Consider the following 24,187-nt stretch of genomic DNA (forward strand, 5'->3'; position numbering starts at 1 on the left):
AGATACAGCTAAATACCGATCCAGTTGTAGCAAAATGCGTTGAATAATCGAAAACGCCGATGCGAACAGATACTTCGTATTGAATGTTTTTTTCTTCTTTTTTCTTCTAATTTTGGAAAATACGACTTGTGGCCGACATCGTGCATTTTGATATTGAATGTTAGATATAATACTATACTTATTTTTTTACATTTGCGCTGTTTATTTTATAGAAATTATTTGCTGAAACGCACACATAACTTTTTATATAATCTTTATATATCCATTTTTTGTTCTCTTATGATTATTAATTTATTTAGAAATGGTTGTCTTTAGGACTGCTATCAATTTCGTTTTCTATTCAGATCGGCGTTCTCGATTATCAGCTTTCTTTTTTTCTCGTGACACTCAAAATATCTGCTTCCTGATCGAGTAGATATATCGGTACGCTATACAGAAAGTAAAAGATACTCTATTTAGGAGTAACGCAAAAGGGAAAATGGTACGCACACTGAGTCGAATGAGTGATATCTCTGTTAAATTAATAGTTAAGCGAAGATTTATCGTATATTATACGTAAAAATAAGATATGTTGCGCTATAATACGTTGCATACGAAAAGAATGGGAGATGTGAATGAGAACAAATGCGACTGAAGAGTGAAAAGAGAGTAAAGGATAAAGAAAGACGAAAAAAGAAGAAAACGAGGACATAAGAAATAGCCAAATACGACAAAGATGTTTTAGAAAGTACGGAATGTAGTTTGGCCGTCGTTATACGTTTTAATCTAATCTTCAACTAGAGTTAGGCTAAGCTCGAACACTTGAAGAATGCTCGAGGCATGACGACAATTCTTCTTTTTCTCTCGCGAGCGTCAAACTTATTAAACAAGCAAACAAAAGAAACTACCACACTCAGACATACTCATGATTCTTGTAATGTTAAATTAATAAACGTAGATTATAATTAATTAATTATGCAGTAAATACGTAAAACCGAACACGGATTTTGTCGAATGAAAACGAAACGTGTGCTTATTTTACGTGAACGAAGTAACGGCTGATATTCGGAGAAAAGAAGAATCTCGTCTGTCGAGAATTACAAACCAGTCAGTTTCTCACATGTATACTACATGTATTCTTCCGCGTGAAAGACAGCACAAGAAACTGTACCGAATCTGAGAAAGATCGAAGAGAATATGTTTTTGAAAAAAATGATTTTCGCACTTGCGCGAGTAAAAATACGATACGAGCATGAAAGAGATTCTGCGAGATTTATCTCCCTGTGTATATTGTACACTGTAATTACAATTTATACTTATTCGTAATCGATACCTTTATCGGTAGGCTATTACTACTAGTGGCTAGCGTAATAAGTCAAGCTCAAATTAGCGAGACGGGAGAACCGCGCGAGATACTTCCTTTTCGCGGGTTCATCGCGTTCTATCCTCATTACAGGTGCACAATTTACTTTCTTCGATTTTCCTCTCTTCTTTATACGTGTTATTGTTGCGACAGGCCTATCGTACAAGATGTTCATAGAATCATAAAAGTTCATAGAGGCTAAATCAGCTCTCTTCTCCCCCTTCCTTCTCACGTCTCTCTAGTGTTTTCGTTTCTCCCTTTATTATTAGAATGAGAGAATATCGTTAGTGGACTTCTAAAGCAACAATGAAATTTCTTTTACAATTTTCCATCGGAAGAAAAAAGAAAACAAAATTTTCGAGGATTATTAGGACATTTTTTCGACTGTCGAAAGCACCGTTGTCTACTAAAGAATACGACACACATATCTAGATGATAATATAATTTACGAAAAAGTTCAATATATATAGCTTCTGCCGAATTTCTGCACGTTTATATATTTTCATGTCCCACAACACACTTTATTCTGTCATTTCGGTCTCTCTGACTTTCGCCAAACATACGTCTCCCCTGGATCGAAGAACTTGTTTCCAAATCATCTCGTACCCATATTTCGAATCGTAGTATTTAAAACGTTTTGTAATATATGGATCGCATGATGATTTAGAGATCGGTTCTTCGATTCTGGTGAGCTTACAATGGATGCAAGCGAGATATCGAGAACCTGTGAATCCATCACCGATAATTGATTTACCCTTGTTCAGATAACGACGAGATTCAGAGCTAGTGATAGATTTTTCGCGCAATGTAAAATAATTCAATGATACGCACCGTACGTTATACGTATAATTATTAATTAACGATAAATACCGTAAAGGAATTTTTAAATGAATCTAGATGAATACATGACTACGTAATGACACATCTTACAAGCAACATATCCTAGGTATTTGAGCAGGGCGCTGTCGGAGGATCTTTCTGGCGATCGTCATGCGATCGTCCGGCACGAGAAAGAGCATATATAATCTTCGCGACTGATGTCCCAAAGCGAAACTGTCTCGAATCGATCCGCATCATCGGCAGCGCCGTGCCGTTCTTTTCGAATTATTGCAAATGGAAAAAAAAAGAAAAATTAATGAGAGATGTTCCATGACATTAGGGCGTTATTATTAATGATATTTCTAGCGACGCGTGTGCGTGTGTAAAGTTCAATGTATCTGTACGTGTGATGTGAAATTATGTGTATGCTTGCGTTGATGTGTGATGAATGAGCGAGAAACTCGTACCCTTCTCCACGGATTGGTGAAATCAAGAGCACGAATTAATTATCGTTAGTAAGGTAGCACAAAGACAATGTAACAAATGAGGAAAAATGCCCGGTGATATTCGACTCACTGAGAAAACTAAAACAGCTAATCGCCATCTGTTTTTTCGCTTCTCTCGCAAATGTAAAAAAGAAATCCGTAAAGAGAGGGAAACGCCATTCGGGGATGCCTCTGTATCTCTTTGCGAACTTCCCCCCTCATACGCATAAGCGATTTTATGCTACCAAGAGTTCGTTACATAATAATGAACTCGCAGGAAATGAGTGAAAATCAGTAAAAGAGTAAAAAGAAAGAGGTATAAGAGAAAGAAAGAGAGAGAGAGAGAGAGTAAGAATATCTGATCATCTCGATGAATTTTATTTGCGAAATATTGATAGGAATATAAGATGTGACTCGTGACACCTTTATCATTGTCTGATTTGATGATATTTTGTAAGTCTGGACCAGTTGTTAGGTTCTATTAATCCCATAGCGACTTCTTATGGCGTATTTTCTCTGTATATTGTCAATGTTTATTATTAAATATTTTTCAAATATATCATCGTATTTATTCATTGGTTGCTTTCATACCTATATACCTACGTATTTCGCGAGGGAGAAAGAGAGAAAGATGATTTAATATTATATTCAGAATCTAATTAAAAGCTATCGCTTAACGGTGCAAGGAGTAATTTATCGTGTACACGTGCCTTGAATATGCGCAAAATGCAATTTTATGTCTTAAACATTCATGGTGAATTTATCTAACATCACGCGAGACGAGATAGAATAGTAACATGTTAAAACTAAGATAAAATAAGTGTCGCAAACAGGATCTTCGCGCGCGGTTAATATACATGCAATAGTTTTTAAGGCGGAAGAAATTTATGACACAAACGACAAGGAATATATGAATAACAAACTAGTCAATGCGCGAGTGACGGTGTTCTCTCACGGAAACCGCATGGAATGCTAATAAAGATAACAATAAAAATAAAAAAAGGCTCTAATAAATAATATACATAACAAAGAGAAAAATGGGCTAATAAGAGCCAAGCGCAGAAAACAGAACGCGAATAAAAATCTTCGTAAAAAATTCTTTAAGTAAATATTTCGGTTCTTTTTTGGTCCTTTTTTTCTCATCGTTAGTGACTGTTAATAAAAATTATTTGTGTTATACATAAAAACAATACAAAAATGTATAATAAATACATTTTTGAAAATTATAAAAATTGTGTGCTCCGATTTCCATGCAATCTATAAACGCCTCATTGTCAGACAGAAAGTAAATGAAATCGGAGCACATGAGTTTTTATGATTTTCATGTATTTATTTACTACACATTTTTGTATCGTTTCTATTATGACACAAATAATTTTTGTTAACAGTTACTGAGAGAAGATGACTCGAAGAGGAACGTTTAATTAAAGAATTTTTATCGAAGATTTTAATTTGCGCTCTGTTTTTTGTCTTTGGCTCTTATTTTCCTCTGCGCTATAAAGATAGTTATGCAAGCAGAACTGGTTATTCTCCAGAGTAATATATTTTTTGAAGAACACGATAGAGGCGGCCAATAATTTTTATTACATTCGACTTTGATAATTAATTACTTGACAAGCAAATAAAATAGAGTTACCGTGTCTCTCGAAATAGTGCAGCGGCTGCAATAAAATGGCGTACAAATTCCTTCAAATCTGTGAATTGAATTCATCTGTTAAACTCGTATTTTATTCAATTAATCGTGAATTATTATTAATTTTGCAATTTTAAAATAACGAAGATATAATGAAATTTTGACTTTGCCTGCATCAATGCGAACGTATGTAACTCAGATCTATAATTAAATATTCTATTTTATAAGTTCTATATGTCTTTAAAAATTGATATAAGAATTTTATATCCGTAAAATTTAAAATTGCTTAGATTTTCATCACTTCTTAATACAAAATAATTAAACTGTCTTTCTGTTAAAGTGCCGTCTGTTATTACAGTACAATATATGAAGTCTATAAATATTCTCTAAAAAAATTAGAATATGAAAAGTGTGTGTTCGAACTTTTTGAGACTTGGTAATCGTCAAAAGAGGTGTGAAATAGAAGCCTCGCTGGTAAAATTAAGCTGTGACTAACGCGATTTGTAGAAGCAATGGTTAGCGATGTCCATTAATAGGGCGCAGCTATCGATACTTCCCGGCCGTTCTTATTGTAGGAAAATTAAACAAGTAGCGTCAAACAAGCAAACGTCAGCGATCTACGAAGATCCGCAATTGTTACATTCATTTCCTGGGAAAATCAACGACTGAGATCCAACATAATTTCCATGAATTCAATTTACGACGGTACAGCTGAAAAAGGACTTTTTACCAAATAATGTCTATCCATTTTCGCAAATAACAACGAAATTATTCCAGATTTTTTTTTTATTCCTTTGATTTTTAGCTATTTTACTATTTATTTTCAAATATTTTACATTCTTTTTTTAAATATATATAATGACATTGGTATAATGGGTAAATCTAAGTGCAAGTTTTTATGCTAAATTGTTTATAAAATCCGAATAAGTATTCTTATAATGCTTATAGTTGCACACATAATATAATTTCTACTCTGTTTTATTTAGCAAACTTTTCTTTTTAATATCGAACTATATATTTTTAAATTTTTCTTTTCCTGCCGTTTTTACATTTTTAAATTCAGTATAAGAAACACGCGGAAAACACGCTAAAGATGTTATACGTGAAAAAATTGCGTTTATCGCGCGAATTAATTTCGCATCTGTTACACGAAATTTAACGAAATTATATCAGTATCTCGATGTCTATGTGCTGCAGTAGCTCGCGGAATCTTTTTCACCGTGTGACTCACGGTACACATGGAATTGCTATTGGCATTCTGTCCGGTTCTCATCTCAGTAGACTGTGAACCATTGGCGAGGGAGGACGTGCCTCCTGTGCCACTTGTCAGTAACGCGCACGTGGCGATTTGTGTCGGCATGCACGGCCAAAGGTGACAACCGGCTAGTATTTCAATTTCCTGCGTTCAACCGAAAAAAAAACCGAACGCATCGTAATTAAGAATCACGTTTATGTTAACTACACTCGTAAAAATAATTATCGGGTTGTCAGTATGATTGAACAAGCGGACCATGAGTAAATAGAAAGTTAATCTATCTCGTTGGTAAGTAAACCTATTGGAATATGCTTAAAGCTTTAATTTATTCACAGAATTAATATGATTATTTAATTTAATATTAATTATTTAGTTTAACTGAGCGCGCATAATTTATATTAATCTTATATATTTTATTGTCAAAGAGTTGAAATAATTCGAGAATAATTTATCAAGTTTTTCTCATTTAATATAACTGGATTAAAATATAAGATTATCTTATTTAAGAAGTATAAATTAAATATTGCAAAATATTCGTACGATTGATGTGATTTTTTTTTAGACAGATTTTTAAAACACATCATGTCATTAAGATTTATGTGACAATTGAGTGTCATTGTTAAATATTCAAGCGAAAAGTAATGTAATGTAAATTAATTAGCAGATACATTGGCGTTACGCACAATTATTCGCAATAAAATGTATTCAAAATGATATAACATGTACGAAACACAATTGAAATTCAAACTTGTTTTGTGAATGTTATTATTGATTTTCCTCATCATTAATCACTGTCCAGTGCAAAGTGCATCGCACAAAAAACCTTCAAGAGAGAAATTATTTTTTCGTTTTTTTTTGCCTCCAGAATCTGTTTCAGGAACTGATCGAATATAAATAAGATAACGTTTCATTAATAGATTTATTCGAAATTTAAATAAAACACACTACGCGCGTAGTATCTCAATAATAATTTCGAGTTGCATCACAAAATTCTAAACTTAATTGATTTTAGCAATTTACTCTGGTGGATCGATTTGATGATACTGTCAGCACAATAGAGACCATTTTCTATCTAATAGTCTATTCATATGTATATTTTAACAATAGCGAGAAATGGCTTTTACCTCAAAATTATATCCGCGACTCTTGCAATTCTCTCTTCTCTGGATTTTATAAAAAGTGCTGAATACGATTTTCAAACGTATCCCATATATTGCAACTTTGCATAAGATTTCATTTAATTCTATCGTTTTATTGATTTTATCCTTGACCTTCCTAAATTACATCTAACCAGTAACAAGGGATGAATTATGAAGTTTGGTGCACACGCGCTCCTAAATTATCGAATGTTGAAAGTTATTCAACGCCTCGGTATATTTTTAGAAAACGTGTTAAAGTTCGAAAATGGATCACGTGATGCGCGGATTTTCCCGTACGAAAGCCAGATCTAATTCGTGAATGACTCTACTGTGACGTCAGTATAAAAGTATAACTTAAATAAATGAGATCTCCAATTATCCGGTAATATGTATACTCCAGCGTACAATTTATTCCGGAGAGAGAGAGAGTCTAAATATTTCAGTCTGAATAATCCAGCGCGCGTAATTTATTTCAGTCTATGAATATTTGACATACTTATTATTCTTTTCTATAGAAATGCAAATATGCATACATATGCACACACATTTCTCATTCTTTTCACACATAATATCATGCTTGGTTTTGTCTCCGATTTCTTTATCTGCCATCTCATCTGATCCAAATGGCACATAAATATTCGCTTTTCTAGGTGCAATTCTAATGAGTCATATAAATGATACTTTGTGTTAAAATTATCGGAGATACTGCACGCATATGCAATCGAAATGGATTTCTGCAAGCAATACAAATTTCTACATATACTTCCAAGACCTGCAAAACGGATCGTTTGGCTCTGGCGTGCCGAAAACGGCACGATATTCCAGGTACCGGAAAATGACTTGCAATCAACGACCGAGTGTCTCGTCGAACTGATGAATATCTTCGTCACTATTTTTACAACACTCGTTGCTGCGATTTTAATTTTCAAGTACAAATGCAGCGCGGTCAGAAAGTAAGTTGAAGAAAAAAATAATATCGCGTCTGAGAGAGTTAATATTTTAATTTGTAATAAAATTATAATAATTTTGTAACTCACGAATAATCATTTCTCGAAAATCAAAGTTTATTTATAGGGCAGTTATTTCTCCCGCAATTATTTAGACGAATAGAAATATTGCTTTATCTCAATGTGATATAATTACATAGCGATCTAAAATGGGAAACGCGAGATATCAATGTATGTATATGTACTATCTAAGAATATACGAAGTTTCTCGCGTGTCAGCGTATTGTAACAGAACATCTGTTACACATGTTACTTAAATAGTACGCGAGAACTTTCGGGCTTAATTGAAGCAAGTTTCAATTAGACGAAATGTTCTATTCATTTGGGAATGTCCTATGATTCAAACGAGGGTTATGTTTATCCCGAAGAATTTATTCCATTTAACGCCATAAGATACATAAGCCGCCGGTAATTATACGTCATCCTTGAATTAATTATTATTATCTGGAATACAACATGCTCTTTCATCATCTTTTCGCGTTACTTTTATAATAACTATCCATGATAAATTCCAAGTAATATATACATGTACATATATATATTATTAATCTATTTATTCGTATATAACGAATTTCGGAATAATCAGTCATATATTATATTAATACAGTTTCATGTAACGATAAACAAAGAGTGGTAATGTTAATAAATATTATTAACATTATAATATATATATAATTGGAAAACTAAGTTTCAAAGAAGCTGACACGAGAGCTGACACGAGAGTTGTGAGCTTCTTTGAAACTTAGTTTTCCAATTACTCACTTACCAAGCATTTACGGTGCTTAGCAGTCCGTTTCTCAAAAAAGCATGTTGATTATTTTCATATGCCAAACTGCTAAACTAAAGCTGCACGTTGCAACGTAGTTTCACGCTTCGCAGAAGCAGCAGGCTGATAAATTCTGCGGTATTTTCGCAATGACTCGATATCTTGTTTGTCAAAGTACAACATGAATTACGTTTAATTAATCACGTGGTCTGAATAAATTTTTACTACACAAAGATGAATACTTATATATTTTTCTACGATTTTTAAGATTTTTTCAGTATATAAGATGTTTTATAAAATTTAACATTAGATATGAAATTTTGTTCTATTTGAGATATTTGGACAAAAAAAAAATAAGATTTAATATTCTAATGCCTACGAAAAAAATTTATTATAACCGTCGTGAAATATTCGAAAATTAAGTAACATTTAAAAAATATCTTGATACGCGCGCGTAGCAAATATATAAATATCTTTTTTCCGATAAAAATTGGAATATTTTGATTACAATCTTCATAATATCAACTTAACATTATATTTCAAAATATAATACATAAACGCGGAGCAAGTATTAGAAATTTTATTAATGGATCTCTTACCCGGTAATTATTTTATATATGATTACCACATTATATAATAATTACATACGCGTGTACCTAGTGCTTGTGAAATTGTTACCGCATGCAAATGAAGCAATTCCGTTAATCGCGATCGATGTACTTCATCGACACTGCTTGCGTTTTTATTATAAGGCAATTAATGAAACGGAGTAGCAAAATGTACTCATGCGTGGAAAGAGAGAAAGAAAGAAAAAAAGGAAGAGAGAGATCTCGTATTAATTATAGGATAAACTTTTTTATATACCAATACTGATGTTTTATATCTCGCAATTGCAAATAGAAACAAATTTTTTTCAAGTATGTTCATCTACAAATTAGCTAATTGGATGTATACTATTCACCATTATCACGTAATTAATAACATGCCGCGTGAGTAGAAACTTCAATATATTCTTTTGTCGCGCGATATAAATTTTCTATAAACATCTTTTTCAAATAAGGGCAAAGATGAAAATATGAGTTATATTTTTTACTTTTATTTGTTATATTTTTTTTCATAGCAAGCCTCGAAATAGACGCATACCTATTTTACGGAAGCCACCCTCTGATATTTTCCAATCTTATATTTACTTTACGCAACACACATACCGAATACCACAAGTGTAAAATAAGTTGACTCCAGTAACGTCATGATTAGGATCGCGATATATCTAAAGATTCAGAAAATCGCAAACAGAATGACTCATTGTGAGAGATCATTCAAATTCGTTAAGGCGCGTATAAACCCAACTGCCTACTCATACTTTACCCGTCGAATATGTAATATGCTCGTATACCTGACGCGATTACAGAATGCATTCATAAAAACTATTTCGCTAGTATTTCTTTATTTTAACTAACCAATCCATAAAAATTGTACCGACTGCTGTGAATTAATACTGAATGATCTGAGTCAATAATAAATAAGTAAAACTTTTTGAATATCATAATGCGACAATATGGAGCGAATCGTGCCACGACCTGCCGGTTTGAATTCGACAGAGCGAATACTACAGTACGCGTACACAAACAAACGCCAAAGCCGTATGCCAGCAGATTTGTTGACATTCCTAAACATTATTTTGTATAGTCAATACAATACATATTTAAAACTTTTTGAAATAATTTTATGCCCCGAATAGCGCGATTTTTTGTATTTTTGATTGATTATTAACAAATGGATCGGTGACGCTACTGCATCATTTGATGATTTCATTCAATAATTTCACATATTTATAATCTTATTTTTTATCAATCAACAATATAAAATTATTGCTCTCTAATATAGTATATAAAATTTATTAGTATATTCCTACTATTAAAATGTTTCGTTAAACACTCGCATTTACATTGTGAAATTCTATTTATATGATAAATAGATATTCGTAATAATAAGTAGGTGTAATTATAGAGTATAGAAAAATAATAATCTTTTTTCGCTTAGGCCTTCTAAGTCGCTTCTGCCGCTTCACACAAGCAGAACTTTACTTTGTATGTTACTACTGTCAATTCTTTTATTGGAATTATGCGAATCCATACTGACATCGATCTCATTGTCATCAATCTTGGCGACGATCGCCGTAATGTTTTGTTGGATTTTGCATCGCGAAACCGAGATGAGGGATGGTTTTGGTACCGCCGTGTCGGGTGGTGGATTTACGATAATTGGCCTTTCCCGAGTATGGAAGCTTTTACACTTATGCAGGTACACTATCGATAATTATGAGATAAAATATATGCTCATATGTCTCCATTTCTTCTTGTAATTAATATGCAATCTGATTAAAACTTTAAATAGTTCTTTTTTTGTAAACCATTACTATTTATTAAATTAAAAATTTGTTAATTCTATTATTATTTGTAAAAAACATTATTATTACTAATGACTACTTTTCTCAACATAGTTTTATACTTATTAAAAAAATACTATATTTTTATCGTATCTGTTTTTTTACGTTTATGGAGATATTTTGGAAATTATATCGAAAGAAATATTTTAGGCTTAACCTGTCCATCCAACACGTTCGTGTTGTAACAATGGGGATTACCGCTGCTTGTTGCGGATTACTCGCTATTATCGATTCTTACACCCTTTATCGTATGGTGAGTAGTAGTTTGATTTTTCAGTCGAAAAGATTTTTTATGACAGACTTATAATTAATAATATTTATATCTGTAAAATTCTTTCATAATTTATACAATATAGCGTAGATATAAATAGAAATTGAGTTTAAATGTGCTTCGCGTGATTTTATAATTATAATATAATTTCAATTAATAATATAATAATATAAATTTCCCTTCTTCATTACACATCTCGAAGATAATATTCCCGCTTTTCTTTCGGTATGATCAAAGTGCGTGACTCATTTTCGGTATGAGTTTAAACCTGATCGCGTAAGATGACATCAGGCATTCACAACAAGGGTAACTTAAACCGACAGTTAGCACAAGGAAGTTATATTCTTATCGACGGTGCTCGCTCAGTTGCTCCGGCAACTAATGTAAATGTTTGTTTTACATTTAGCGAATTTGTTTGAACAATAATGGTTATTATCATGCATCGGTGAGACGTGCTTATCGAATGCTAATACGGTGCTTTTTGTTCAAGCGTTATGCTGGCACGTCCACAAAAATATATAAGACAAATTTTCAACGAAGATTTTGCTTATTTTAAAATCGTACAGAAAAATATTTCAAGTTATTTTCTCTATATAAATATAGAGAGGCATTTTTACCCCTATTATATATCTTTTTCCACTCGTTAATATATCTATCATACCCTCGGAACTTATAATTGAAGCATACAGATGTATTAAAAGCCTTCTCACCATTTGCGTTTACGACTTCCTCGACTTGATAAAAGCAAACTGCTAGTGGCGTTTTACTCCTCGAATTTTCCTCTCCACGCAAAGTCAAATGTATAAACATCGCGTCGCTCAGATACTTCAGACGGTTTTCTCACCGTGAATACATCCGCAAGGATATTTCGGTTTTGCTTAGATGCAGAAGAGCAGGCGGTATACCGTTAAAAGGCTCGATAACATGCGGGGCTCTTATGTGCACTCCGCCTCGCCGTTCCTCAGCAGAATCACCTTCCACTGGGTGACTGACCTGCTGTCACGCGGTTATTACGCATCACTCGAACTCCACGACCTTGGACAACTTCCGAACGAGGAGACGGCGAGGAACCAGTTCGAACGTTTCCGCGATATTTACGAAACCGAAAGGGTATATTGATTCTTTCCTTTTCAAAAAAATTTCTACAAAAGATGGTTGATTCTTTCTCAATGCGTTTAGCAAATAATCAAAAATTATATATAATTATTACATATGTCATTACACTTTTATATTTCATATTCATATATTTTAACATAATAACACCCTAATACATAAATTAAATTTTTAGTTTTAATAATTAATAAAATTATTTTTATATGCGATTTATTTTTATATTCTACGCGTGTACATTTATACAAGTTAAATTATTAAATTCCTAGCTACGAAGCCGTGGGCAGAAAGTGTCATTATGGAAATGTTTCTGGAAACGAATATGGTTGGCTTTCGCGGCGGGTGGTGCCTTAAAATTGCTAGGCGATATTACGACTTTAGTAGGTCCTATGGCAATTTCTAAAATCATCAATTATGCGTCAGATCTACAAAACAATACTATATTGAACGAAGATTTCTCTTGGAAGGTACCGTTATATCTCTCGATCATTTTACAGTATTAAAATATGACTAGCCATCTAAAAGATGGATTTTATTTAGGGAGCCATGACATTTTCTCAAATTCTAAAAAATGGGTATTTTTTGGGGATCTTGGTTTTTCTTGCGACCATTTTGCAAAGTACAATAAGCCAAGCTTCTACTCATGTACTCTGCGTCGAAGGAATACGTTTGCGAACAGCTCTTCAGGTAGTGTATTATCACGTTATACGAGAGCATGATTATTCAGGATTATTGAAAATAAATGCAAAGCATTTAATTTAGAATTTAGAAATAATTTTTCCTACACTGCTTTTCATTCGCTCGAATTTCAAAAAATGCTGGATAAATAAAACTTGATAAAATTTTATTGAATTGTTCAGGCGTTAATTTATGATAAGGCTCTTCGACTATCTTCTTGGAGTATTTCGGAGGAAGAAAAACCATCCGACAAAGAAAAAAAAGATCAACACTGTTATCAACAAGCAGTTGACATTGGAACTTTGACAAATCTCATGTCCGAAGACGCGTATAACGTAATGAGTTTTTTCTGGATCGGTCATTATATCTGGGCCATTCCGTTAAAAGTAAAGATATTTAAATACATAGAGCAACATTATTACGTAATGCATGTATTACATATCTCTATTATGTAACATCTCAGAAAAAAGTTATTTATATCACGAAGAAATCAGACAGTTAACGCAGAATAATCCCTTTTATTATAGATCTTTTTTTTTTTTAATTTGTATAGATTGCTGTTATCATCTTCCTTCTATATTTAAAATTGGGTGTCAGTGCAATTGTGGGAGCGATTTGCTGCATATTGATCGTCACACCGATGCAGCTCCTTCTCGGGAAACGAATGTCGGAAAATTCCAAGTCTATAGCAGTACGTTATTTCTTAATTTTTTAATTGTCTTCTCAATTTTTTTCAATTACTCCATCTTTTCTAATTCTCTTTAAAAATTTTTCAATTAGCCAGTAGAACAAATTCAATAATAATAAAATATATCAATCATATTATGTTATTTAATTAATATAACAGCATAATCTCTCATTTAATATTTAATAATAATAATCCCAAAATATCTTCAGGAAAGGAGTGATGCGCGACTACGTCTAGTTAATGAAATTCTTCAAGGGATGCGACTTATTAAACTACGTGCCTGGGAAAATGTTTTCGAAGATCGCATACGCAGAACCCGAAATCAGGAATTAAAACTGCTGAACAAGGATTCTGTGTATTGGGCAGTCATCAGTAATTTTTCTTACATTAAAATATCTATTATATTATATAATATGTATAAGACACGGGAAAAGATGCGGACGATTACATTTCTATACAATTTTTTATAATTTAATAGCTATAATTTAACAAGTCTTATAATTCAGTTATTTTCCTAATAAAATTTAATTAAAAAATTGAGTAAGTTAATTTATACGTTAATATCGCAGACTTTCTGACGCATGCCTCCTCCGTTCTGATGACCCTCTGCACATTCGGAATTTATTTCTGGTTGGAGGAACGAAATCTTGATGCGGGAAACGTTTTTGCCAGTCTCGCGCTCTTTTCGCAGCTGACCGTGCCGCTCTTCATCTTTCCGGCGATAGTGCCGATTATCATCAACGCTTTGGTGAGGAATTACGCGTTCCTGAAATACTACTTCTTAAGTTCAGTCTCCGTGAGACATTCTTCACGGTATCTCTTTGTAGACTTCTACAACGAGATTAGAGGAGTTTCTTTTGCTGCCAGAGATCATAAATATCCTCCCCGAACCAAACGATCGTAAATCGGCCGCAGATACATTGTCGATGACAAATTCCTATGTCGATAATGATGTGAGTACTTCTTAAATAAAAAAAAAAAACTAATAATATTTGATTAAGTTTCCTTTTATATAAATTACGAAAAAATGTTTGTTTTTTTTTAACTAAAACTGTCAAAGCGCAATTAAATTTTGATAAAACATTGTATTTTATATAATTCGATAATTCAACTCAATGCAACACGCGTTATTTTCTTCAAGGTCGAAGTTATTAACAGTGTGACAACTTTCGGATCGCTCGATAATATCGTGGAGGACGAGGAACATCCGCGAGCGAATATCTTGCGCGAGTTTAATTTGACAATTAACTCCTCGGTTGATACAGTATTCGAAAAAGATCCGGAAGTTCCGGAATCTGTCGTTAGAATTAGATCGAGTACTTTCGCTTGGGGACCTGATGAAAATAAATTAACCATTAACGCTCTTAATTTCCCGCGAGGTAAATAAAACTAAAAAAAAATTTTATATTAAGATGTTGAATTGTTCATCTCTTTTGTTCGCATTATTTTAGGACAGCTGACGATAATAGTAGGAAAGATCGGAAGTGGCAAGAGCTCTTTATTGTCGGCGCTCTTGGGAGAGATTCAAAGAACCAACGGAAATATTGAGTGGACCAAGTAATTATAACAAGGAAAAAAAACAAGAAATAATGATGACAATATTTTATAAGCTAAAAATATCGCATGTCATCTTATCAGGGGTCTGAAGATCGCGTATGTGGCGCAACGGCCGTGGCTTCAAAACGCGACTTTGAGGGACAATATTCTCTTCGGTTCGGCGTATCGATCACGAAGATATCGTAACGTTCTGCGTGCATGCGCACTTCAACCGGACGTGGATATACTTCCCGGTCGGGATTTAACTAGAATAGGTGAACGGGGTATCAATTTGAGCGGTGGGCAGAAACAGAGAGTCACTATAGCTCGTGCATTTTACAGTGATGCCGATGTCATCCTCCTGGTCCGTATTTGTATTTTATGTACATTTAATATTAATGTATCAATTTCTTGCGTGAAAGATTTATATGCAAAATTTTTATATTGAGAACTGCTTGCAGGATGATCCATTGTCGGCATTAGATCAGCACGTTGGTCGACAGATCTTTGATCACGGCGTGAGAAAACTTATGTTGAGAAGCGGTCGAACTGTGATTATGGTCACTCATAGATTGGACTTGTTACAGGCTGCTCATCAGGTTTTGCAATTTTATTGACAAGAATATTTTATATTAATTTTTTTAAAAAGATTTAACATATTACATTGTGCACAAATAAAAATATACTTTTGTTTCAATTTTTTTCTATACATATAAAAAAATTATTTATTTCTATTATATTACGTAATTATTTCTATTAAAAAAGAATAAAAAAGAATAAAAAGTTACATAAAAATTGATTTTAAGGTAATTGTCATGGATAACTGTCGAGTCCGTGCTGTCGGAACAAAATCCAATATCGAGGATATGGATCCCGAATTGGCGGCCGAATGGCGAATCGCAGATTCAAGACAGGAGAATGAAAATCGTTTTCAAAAAACTGCCAAAGATAGATGGTCTTTGATTAGACTAGTCTCTAGAATTGGAATCGGTATAACAAAAAGACACGCCAGCGACGGATCGTGGATCATCGATCGCGATGCCCATGTGGTAAATAAAAAGGACAGAATATATTAACGAGAATATATTATCGCGACAATAACGTTATTTTGTTATAAATCATCCTTTCAGAATCCTCCAGCATTTGTACCTTTAAGATTGCGCCGAACAACTTTATCTGGATCAAGATATCTGAGTCACGATCTTACTGATCTTCCGGTACCAACAGAAGAATGGAATACCGTTAGAAAACGATCAAAGACGTATCGCGACAGCGTCAGATCGACGAGTTTTCAAACGCAAAATCGGCGGCCACCGCCGGTTCTTCGACAGAGCAGCACACCGATGATTCTCGAGAATCGAGAACACGTGGCATCGAGGTATAAACTTTCCTGTTTTAAGCTATAAAAAGAAACCTGACCATCCATGTCATCAGGTCTTTGATGCAAAATTGATTTTTCTTTAGCAAAAATCTTTAGCATTATCCGTCGCAAGTTTTCAAAATTTAATGTTTGATTTCAAATTTAATGAATTATTTCTTTGCAATTACATAATAAATAAGAAAAATTAATATAAGATAGTATATAATTATACATTCTTCACGCATTAATTAGCTTTACTTCTTGTATTTAATTTTCGTGCAGAAAAAGAAACAACACTTACGACAATGGACAACCCAACAGTATGCTAAAACAATTCTTCTCCACGAGGTTTCAATTTTCTTTTTATATATAGACTAGTATATATACTATAAAAAAAATAAGAGTTGAAGAAGTAAAAACATAATAATTCAAATTTTAGATATCCGGAAGAAATGGCGATAAACAGAGACAAAAGTGTCCTACGTCGGCTGATACTAAATTCTAATAAGTAATTACAGCAAGAAAAGAATTATCAAGAAATTACAAGTAAATAATTCAAAATCAAGTATTTTTTTACCTTTTTCAGAATTAGTCAACAACAGGAATGCGATCATTTTCCGGTAAAACGATTTCTATCGATAGAATCGCGAACCAGTGACGATATGGATGACATGGAAGAAAGTTAGTTATCAAAGCTATTTATATATAATTTTGTATATATATCTTTGAATCTATTTTTATATATACATGCAACCCTCCCTCTTTTTTCTTTTTTCTTAAGATATCTATTGTGATTTTTGAATCTTTCTTAGCTCTGGACGGTGAGGATGCAAATGAACAAAATGAATTTGAAATCGACGATAAAAGTGGAATGGTAACTCGAATGACTTGGATGGAATATCCAAAGTCCGGTGGATGGATGCCAGGACTCGTTTACATAATAGCGGCATTGGCCTATCAAATTCTTCGCGTATATACCGATCTCTGGTTGAGTCGATGGACGGATCAAAGCGTTTATTCGTCGACGAACGAACGTCAGGATGTAAATAGATAGTTGTAATATTGGCATTGATTAATTACATAAACGACAAAAGTATCGTATTCGTGTGTCACTCCAAAATTCATAATTAAAGAAAAAAAATTTTTAATCAATTCTCTGCATCAGAATATTAATCAATAAAATAAATTAATCTATATATTATATTAATAATGCTATTATTAAAAATTAATAATAATTATTATTGCAAGATAATATTGACATGTCGATGCTTCAAAATGTAATGGAAAAATCATATTTACGATAAAATAAGAAATAACGATGAGATATATATTCGTGTTTTCTTTTAATCAAGCAATTTTGAATTCGTATTTTTTTTTTTTTTTTGCAGACGGTATCTTATTTCAAGGTGTACATCATCATATCTGTGGGCTCTATCCTTTTATCATTTTTGTACAATGTGGCAGGACAGTGGGCAGGTGCCAGAGCTAGACGCAAATTACACCAGGAAGCCATCGCTGGACTTCTCGGCGCGCCTATCTCATTCTTCGACTATAATCCAATCGGAAAGATCTTGAATAGATTTAGTGCCGATATGGGTGTCATAGACAAGGTTAATATTCCGTCTTATATCTTGACAATGTAGGATAAGTAACGACAAATGTGTCGTCAAAAATAATTGAAAAATGTAAAATTATTTTAATTATGCGCGAATTAATTTCCATTCCAATGTTTTTTTTTTAAGAAATTATCTACATCGATCAAGAGATTAACATCCTTTGTATTACTTTGTGGCTCGGCGATGATTGTCAATGTTATTATTTCACCGTGGTTTTTAATCGCCGCTGTACCAACCAGCTGCGCTTATTATGTATTACAAAGATTCTACAGGCGAAGCGCCAGACAATTGCAACGACTAGACGGAAGGTATTACTGATGATATTTTATCATGATCTTTCGTATAAACCTTTTAAAAAATTTACATAATTTCATAAAAGAAATTATTAAAAAATTTCTTCTAATTCTCTTATCTCCTTATTCAAAAAATTAGAAGATTACAATGTGCACAAGTGATTTATGACATTCATATAAAAATTACAAATCATAACTAACAATTAAATAATAATAATTGATAATAACTGTCCAAGTGAAAGACGATATGAACGAGACAGCATGCATTTATAAATATTTAATAGGTTTCTTCTTTCTAATTCAAAGATAGTCACTAAGTTTCTTTCGCATCTTTCGCTTCCTATAAGCGGGAATGTATAAATAATTATACGTATGGCTCAAGCACAAGGGGACCGGTAGCAGCGCATTTCTCAGAAACTTTGTCCGGGCTTCCGACACTGAGGGCATTCAAGCAAGAAAGTCGTTTCATGGAGGAAACAATGAGACGCCTCGACATAAACACCAATGCGTTTCTCATTCTAAATACTAGCAGCAGGTGGCTCGGCATTGCATTGGTAAAAATAACGAGCAAAGTGCATTGAATATTAAAAAATTTAGATTCAAAAGCCAATCTTTAAAAATTTGATAATCGTGATTAGCATTTAAAAATTTATATTAATATAATATTATTTGATATAAATAATTATATACATATATACTTTATGAATTATATCGATATGTACGAAACGTCTCAGATTTCTTGATTCTAATAACAACCTTTTCATAGTTTGATAAATACTTTCAGGATTATCTAGGCGCTATTATTGTGGTAACAGCTATTTTTGCGGCCTTACTTTCTGCAGAATTATATCCAAGCCGCGTAACACCCGCTCTAGTGGGCCTAGCAATCAATTATACTCTCTTAGTACCGATATACTTGAACTGGGTGGTCAAGTTTACTGCAGAAATCGAAATGTATATGGGAAGTGTGGTCCGAATTTCCGCATATAGAAATGCGCAACCAGAGAAATATCACGAAAAAGGTAACTATTTTAGCTTGAAATTTTATCAGTAATTTATAAGCACAAAATTTTTTCTATACTTAATTTTTTCTTTATTAAATTTTTATTTTCTGGATTTGATTTTAAAGTAAATAAAGTTTTCCTTTTTTTATCAGAAAGATATAGTATATTTTAATTTGAGTATTAATCAAAATCTACTATTAGCGATTAATCTATGTATTAAAACACGAAGTACGAAGTCTTTTATTGATGATATAAAAGTATTTTTCAAATATCTTCATATTCTCCCTATACTTCGTTATTTCCCGTTACCTCCTTTATCGTATATGTATTAGTTATATCTTTCGGGTCTTAGATTTACGAGTGGCCGATGATTGGCCCAATAAGGGTGAAATTGTTTTTGAGAACGTCTCTCTGCGATACGATGTAGACAGAAATCCGGTGATCATAGATTTGTTTTTGAAAATACCAGCCGGACAAAAGGTAATTTTCTACAATTAATAAAATAAAAAAAAATAAATTTTATTAATATAATATAAGTAATAATTATTATAGTAAATAATAATAAAACAGTATCTCTCAAAATAATAATAGATAAGATAAATAAAATAAATGTTAAATTATCTTTTTTTTTTTTTATTTTAATATGTAAGGAAATAAAGATATATTATGAACACGCACATACAAAATTAATATTTGTATAGTTGGGCATTTGTGGGAGAACCGGTAGCGGAAAATCATCTACCGTGATGGCTCTCTTCCAGTTAATCGAAATCAGTCAAGGTCGTATTTTATTAGACGGGATCGACATCCGGCAAGTGCCTCTTCGAATATTACGATCGCGGTTATCGGCCATACCGCAAGATGCAATAATGTTTAGCGGCACAATTAGGTCTGTATATATAAACAGTGAAATTTCGCAAGTCTCTTGTTACGAAACACGTCTAGAGTCTTTAATACTATTCGACTCGTATACTTTATGAAAGTTATAACTTGGTGAATTATTTCTCGTAGAGAAAATTTAGATCCACTTTCGGAACATGAAGACCAAGAAATCTGGCATGCCTTGGAACTCTCTCAAGTCAAAGATGTTATAGCTTCGCATCCAGAAGGACTGAGTATGTGTAATAAATTTATATAATAAACATAATATAAAATAAGATATTTTAAAAATAAAAATGTTGTGTGTATGTGTACAAAACATGCATGTAATAGAATCTAATTTTGATAGATCTCGAGGTACGAGAAGGCGGTGAAAATTTTTCAGCCGGTCAGTTACAACTCCTTTGTATGGCACGTACGATTCTTCAACGATCAAATATCATTGTACTCGATGAAGCAACTAGTGCGCTCGATGTACTCACCGAAAAGTCGCTTCTAAAAGCGGCTGCCGTTGCCTTTGAGAACAAAACTGTGATCATTATCGCGGTTAGTAGATATTTTTATAAATTAAATATGCATTTTGCCAAGTAAATAATTTGTTTTATCAACGAACGACCAACTTTAACTGTTTTTAACTGTTCAACTAGTCATAAAAAAAAATATATGTTTATTAAATCTGCACAACCTACAAAGTTGAAACTGTCTCTTAAAATTATCACATTTGCATAAATTAATTTTTTTAATAACATTATATATTTAACACTAATATAATATATTAATTTTAATTCAACATGTTATTATTATTATTTATAACATGTTACATACACGTAATTATGAATAATTTCATGTCAATGAAATTGAAAAATACTTTAACACCATTTTTACTATTTATTTGTATAATAAACAGAAAAGAACAGCTAGAAATAAAAATATGCAAAACTCAGAGAAAACTATAATTTAAAAAACAAGAAGCATTTTGTAATATTTACTAAAGTTCTTACACTATCTTGAATTTAATTTCATTATAATGAGATTAGATAAAAAATTTTAACAAAATTAATATTTTCGCAGCATCGAGCAGTGGCTTTATTAGGTTGTGACCGTATTGTTGTTCTTGACGAAGGCAGAATCATCGAGGAGGGCTCACCAAATGATTTAATGCAGCAACAAAACGGAATCTTTTCTACAATGGTCAAAACAATTAACCAAAGTGACGAACCACAATGATTGTAAAAGAAACCAAAAACTACGTGTCAATTGACTTCACAATTTAATTGATCACAATATATTGATTAAGATAAAATTTTGAAAAGACTGCTTTAAAGAAGTATGTTTTTTTACTATATTATAGGAATAATACATTTTTATTTTTTATACTGATATGTGTGACTAATTTTCTATCTTTAAACAATATTTTATTTTTGTATCATGAATATATTTAAGATAATTTATGATTTTTTGTAAATAAAAGAAAATAGATTGTAAATATTATATATGTAATATATGTTGAAATAATGTGTATAAAAGTTAAATATTTTTATAATTTATACACACATGCACGCGCGCGCGCGCGTAAAGAAGAAACAAGGATATATAGCCTGGTGCAAGCGATCTAAAACCACAATCCAACCGTGCTTGAACACGTACCTGGTATCGTACAGATAAGTGCCAAACGACGATAATTACCAATACCCCCACATTGCCGATCGTATCTACTACCACGGAAAACGCAAAAGTATTTTTCTGTTAGTGGCACCGAGGCCGGCCTGTCGATAGCACCGGAGTTATTTTGCCTATCAGCACTTTTTGGTTCAGATCGGCGAATTGGCGGTGATGCCGATAAGCCTGACACGCGTGGAATTCGATATCAAAAAAAGGTGTTAAGTGAACATTCTATTGACACAACTGTCGCATCGATCATCACGTGAGGAAGTTATTTTCGCCGACAACAGACGCGATTAATAAATTAATTTAAACGGCAGTTATTAACACACGATATATGAACTTTCTCTATTGCATCAGGCCGATTTGTAATAAAGGAAAAAATATATGTGCTCGTTTCGAAGATAATTCCTACAACAATACAGAAATACTTGTTGAATCTAATTTCAATTTAATAATGAATTTGAACTATTGGTGACCAAATTCGATGTGACGTGATCAAACTGTCAAATAATTAGACTTCAGTGATTTTGCCAAATTTTTCTGAATTTGACGATTCGATAACAAACTATCATTATGTGATTAAGAACAATTCGACAGAAGTGACAAGAATGTAATTGTGAATGTGTTTTAGAAAAAGTACACGTGTCTAGAGTGGAATATTTTACACTTTATCGTACCTTGCCGCATGAGATCACAAAGATAAATCGGTGACGCAACGAACGGAATCGTAAAGTTCAAGAGGCAAGTATTTCCGGTTAAATAAATTATATGCGCCTATCAGCTCATATCAGCAAATTTTTGCCACGTGTCAGAAGATTCGCAGTTTTGAAAATACGAGGATACAAGCGGCTTTGTTCTGAGTCAATATATCGTTATATCTTTAGCGTTTCGTCAGAGTCATATAAGGAATTTTCGCCGACAACAGACGCGATTAATAAATTAATTTAAACGGCAGTTATTAACACACGATATATGAACTTTCTCTATTGCATCAGGCCGATTTGTAATAAAGGAAAAAATATATGTGCTCGTTTCGAAGATAATTCCTACAACAATACAGAAATACTTGTTGAATCTAATTTCAATTTAATAATGAATTTGAACTATTGGTGACCAAATTCGATGTGACGTGATCAAACTGTCAAATAATTAGACTTCAGTGATTTTGCCAAATTTTTCTGAATTTGACGATTCGATAACAAACTATCATTATGTGATTAAGAACAATTCGACAGAAGTGACAAGAATGTAATTGTGAATGTGTTTTAGAAAAAGTACACGTGTCTAGAGTGGAATATTTTACACTTTATCGTACCTTGCCGCATGAGATCACAAAGATAAATCGGTGACGCAACGAACGGAATCGTAAAGTTCAAGAGGCAAGTATTTCCGGTTAAATAAATTATATGCGCCTATCAGCTCATATCAGCAAATTTTTGCCACGTGTCAGAAGATTCGCAGTTTTGAAAATACGAGGATACAAGCGGCTTTGTTCTGAGTCAATATATCGTTATATCTTTAGCGTTTCGTCAGAGTCATATAAGGAACCATAAAGTTCTTTTCCGCTTTAAGAGCTTTGTTAATAATATTTAGCTTTGTTAATAATATTTAGTTTTTATCTAAGTGGACACATCGCGACATGACACAGCCTGAGATTAAATATATTAAAACTTACTAAATTGCTTTCGTAATATTTTACAAATTGTTCATGTCATGTGTATGTGTAAGCAAATGTAATATATTTTTTTAAATATATAAGAGTTTTATATAATATAATCTCTTTTTTATCGTAATTTATATTACTTAGCAAAAGAATAATCAATTTTAAATTGCAAAAACAGCAAAATTTAAATCAATATTACTGGAATTATCAGAGAGATAACACAACATTTAAGCAAATATGATAATTACTTCAACTAATTAGCTATTGTAGAGGTCTTAGATGTAAAATAAAATAAATTGTATTTTTTTTTGCTGGATATAGCGGAGATTAAAATCCAAATGAACCATTCGTTTCCGTTATCTAATGATAATGATGTTAATAAAAAAAAGCGAACTGTGATAAGAAAAAAAGAACGCACTTGCTTACTTAGTGAATTAAAGTATACAGATAAGTAACAAAGTAACGTGATCACATTCAAAATTAAATTTACAAGATTTATTAGATTATTTGTAGTTGCTGCAAAAAAAAT

The 24,187-nt window shown here is 32.5% G+C and overlaps 1 protein-coding gene across 1 annotated transcript; it reads left to right on the plus strand.

Annotated features, from left to right (window-relative positions):
- The first annotated feature begins 5,258 nt into the window (after positions 1 to 5,258).
- LOC115234365 (ATP-binding cassette sub-family C member Sur) lies at positions 5,259 to 22,857 on the plus strand. Its single transcript, XM_029805397.1, has 31 exons — positions 5,259 to 5,822; positions 7,324 to 7,626; positions 10,490 to 10,750; positions 11,046 to 11,148; positions 12,049 to 12,276; positions 12,546 to 12,743; positions 12,817 to 12,963; positions 13,137 to 13,340; positions 13,508 to 13,645; positions 13,852 to 14,014; positions 14,212 to 14,390; positions 14,470 to 14,595; positions 14,784 to 15,021; positions 15,094 to 15,199; positions 15,281 to 15,542; positions 15,640 to 15,777; positions 15,985 to 16,227; positions 16,309 to 16,556; positions 16,821 to 16,886; positions 16,978 to 17,046; positions 17,125 to 17,219; positions 17,351 to 17,580; positions 17,927 to 18,148; positions 18,281 to 18,462; positions 18,830 to 19,001; positions 19,232 to 19,469; positions 19,804 to 19,931; positions 20,153 to 20,340; positions 20,463 to 20,566; positions 20,680 to 20,876; positions 21,402 to 22,857. Exons 2-31 carry the CDS (start codon positions 7,400 to 7,402, stop codon positions 21,555 to 21,557), a joined length of 5,256 nt encoding a protein of 1,751 aa, XP_029661257.1. The 5' UTR covers positions 5,259 to 5,822; positions 7,324 to 7,399; the 3' UTR covers positions 21,558 to 22,857.
- Positions 22,858 to 24,187: the final 1,330 nt, after the last annotated feature.

Source organism: Formica exsecta, unplaced genomic scaffold (assembly GCF_003651465.1).
Source record: "Formica exsecta isolate Colony F162 unplaced genomic scaffold, ASM365146v1 scaffold2, whole genome shotgun sequence".
Classification (NCBI taxonomy): Eukaryota; Metazoa; Arthropoda; class Insecta; order Hymenoptera; family Formicidae; genus Formica; species Formica exsecta.

Coding starts and splice junctions, on each gene's coding strand:
- LOC115234365 (XM_029805397.1), top strand. CDS start 7,400: ATGGATTTCTGCAAGCAATACAAATTTCTACATATACTTCCAAGACCT. Junction 10,751..11,045: donor AAGCTTTTACACTTATGCAG/GTACACTATCGA, acceptor GAAATATTTTAG/GCTTAACCTGTCCATCCAAC. Junction 17,047..17,124: donor CTGATACTAAATTCTAATAA/GTAATTACAGCA, acceptor TACCTTTTTCAG/AATTAGTCAACAACAGGAAT.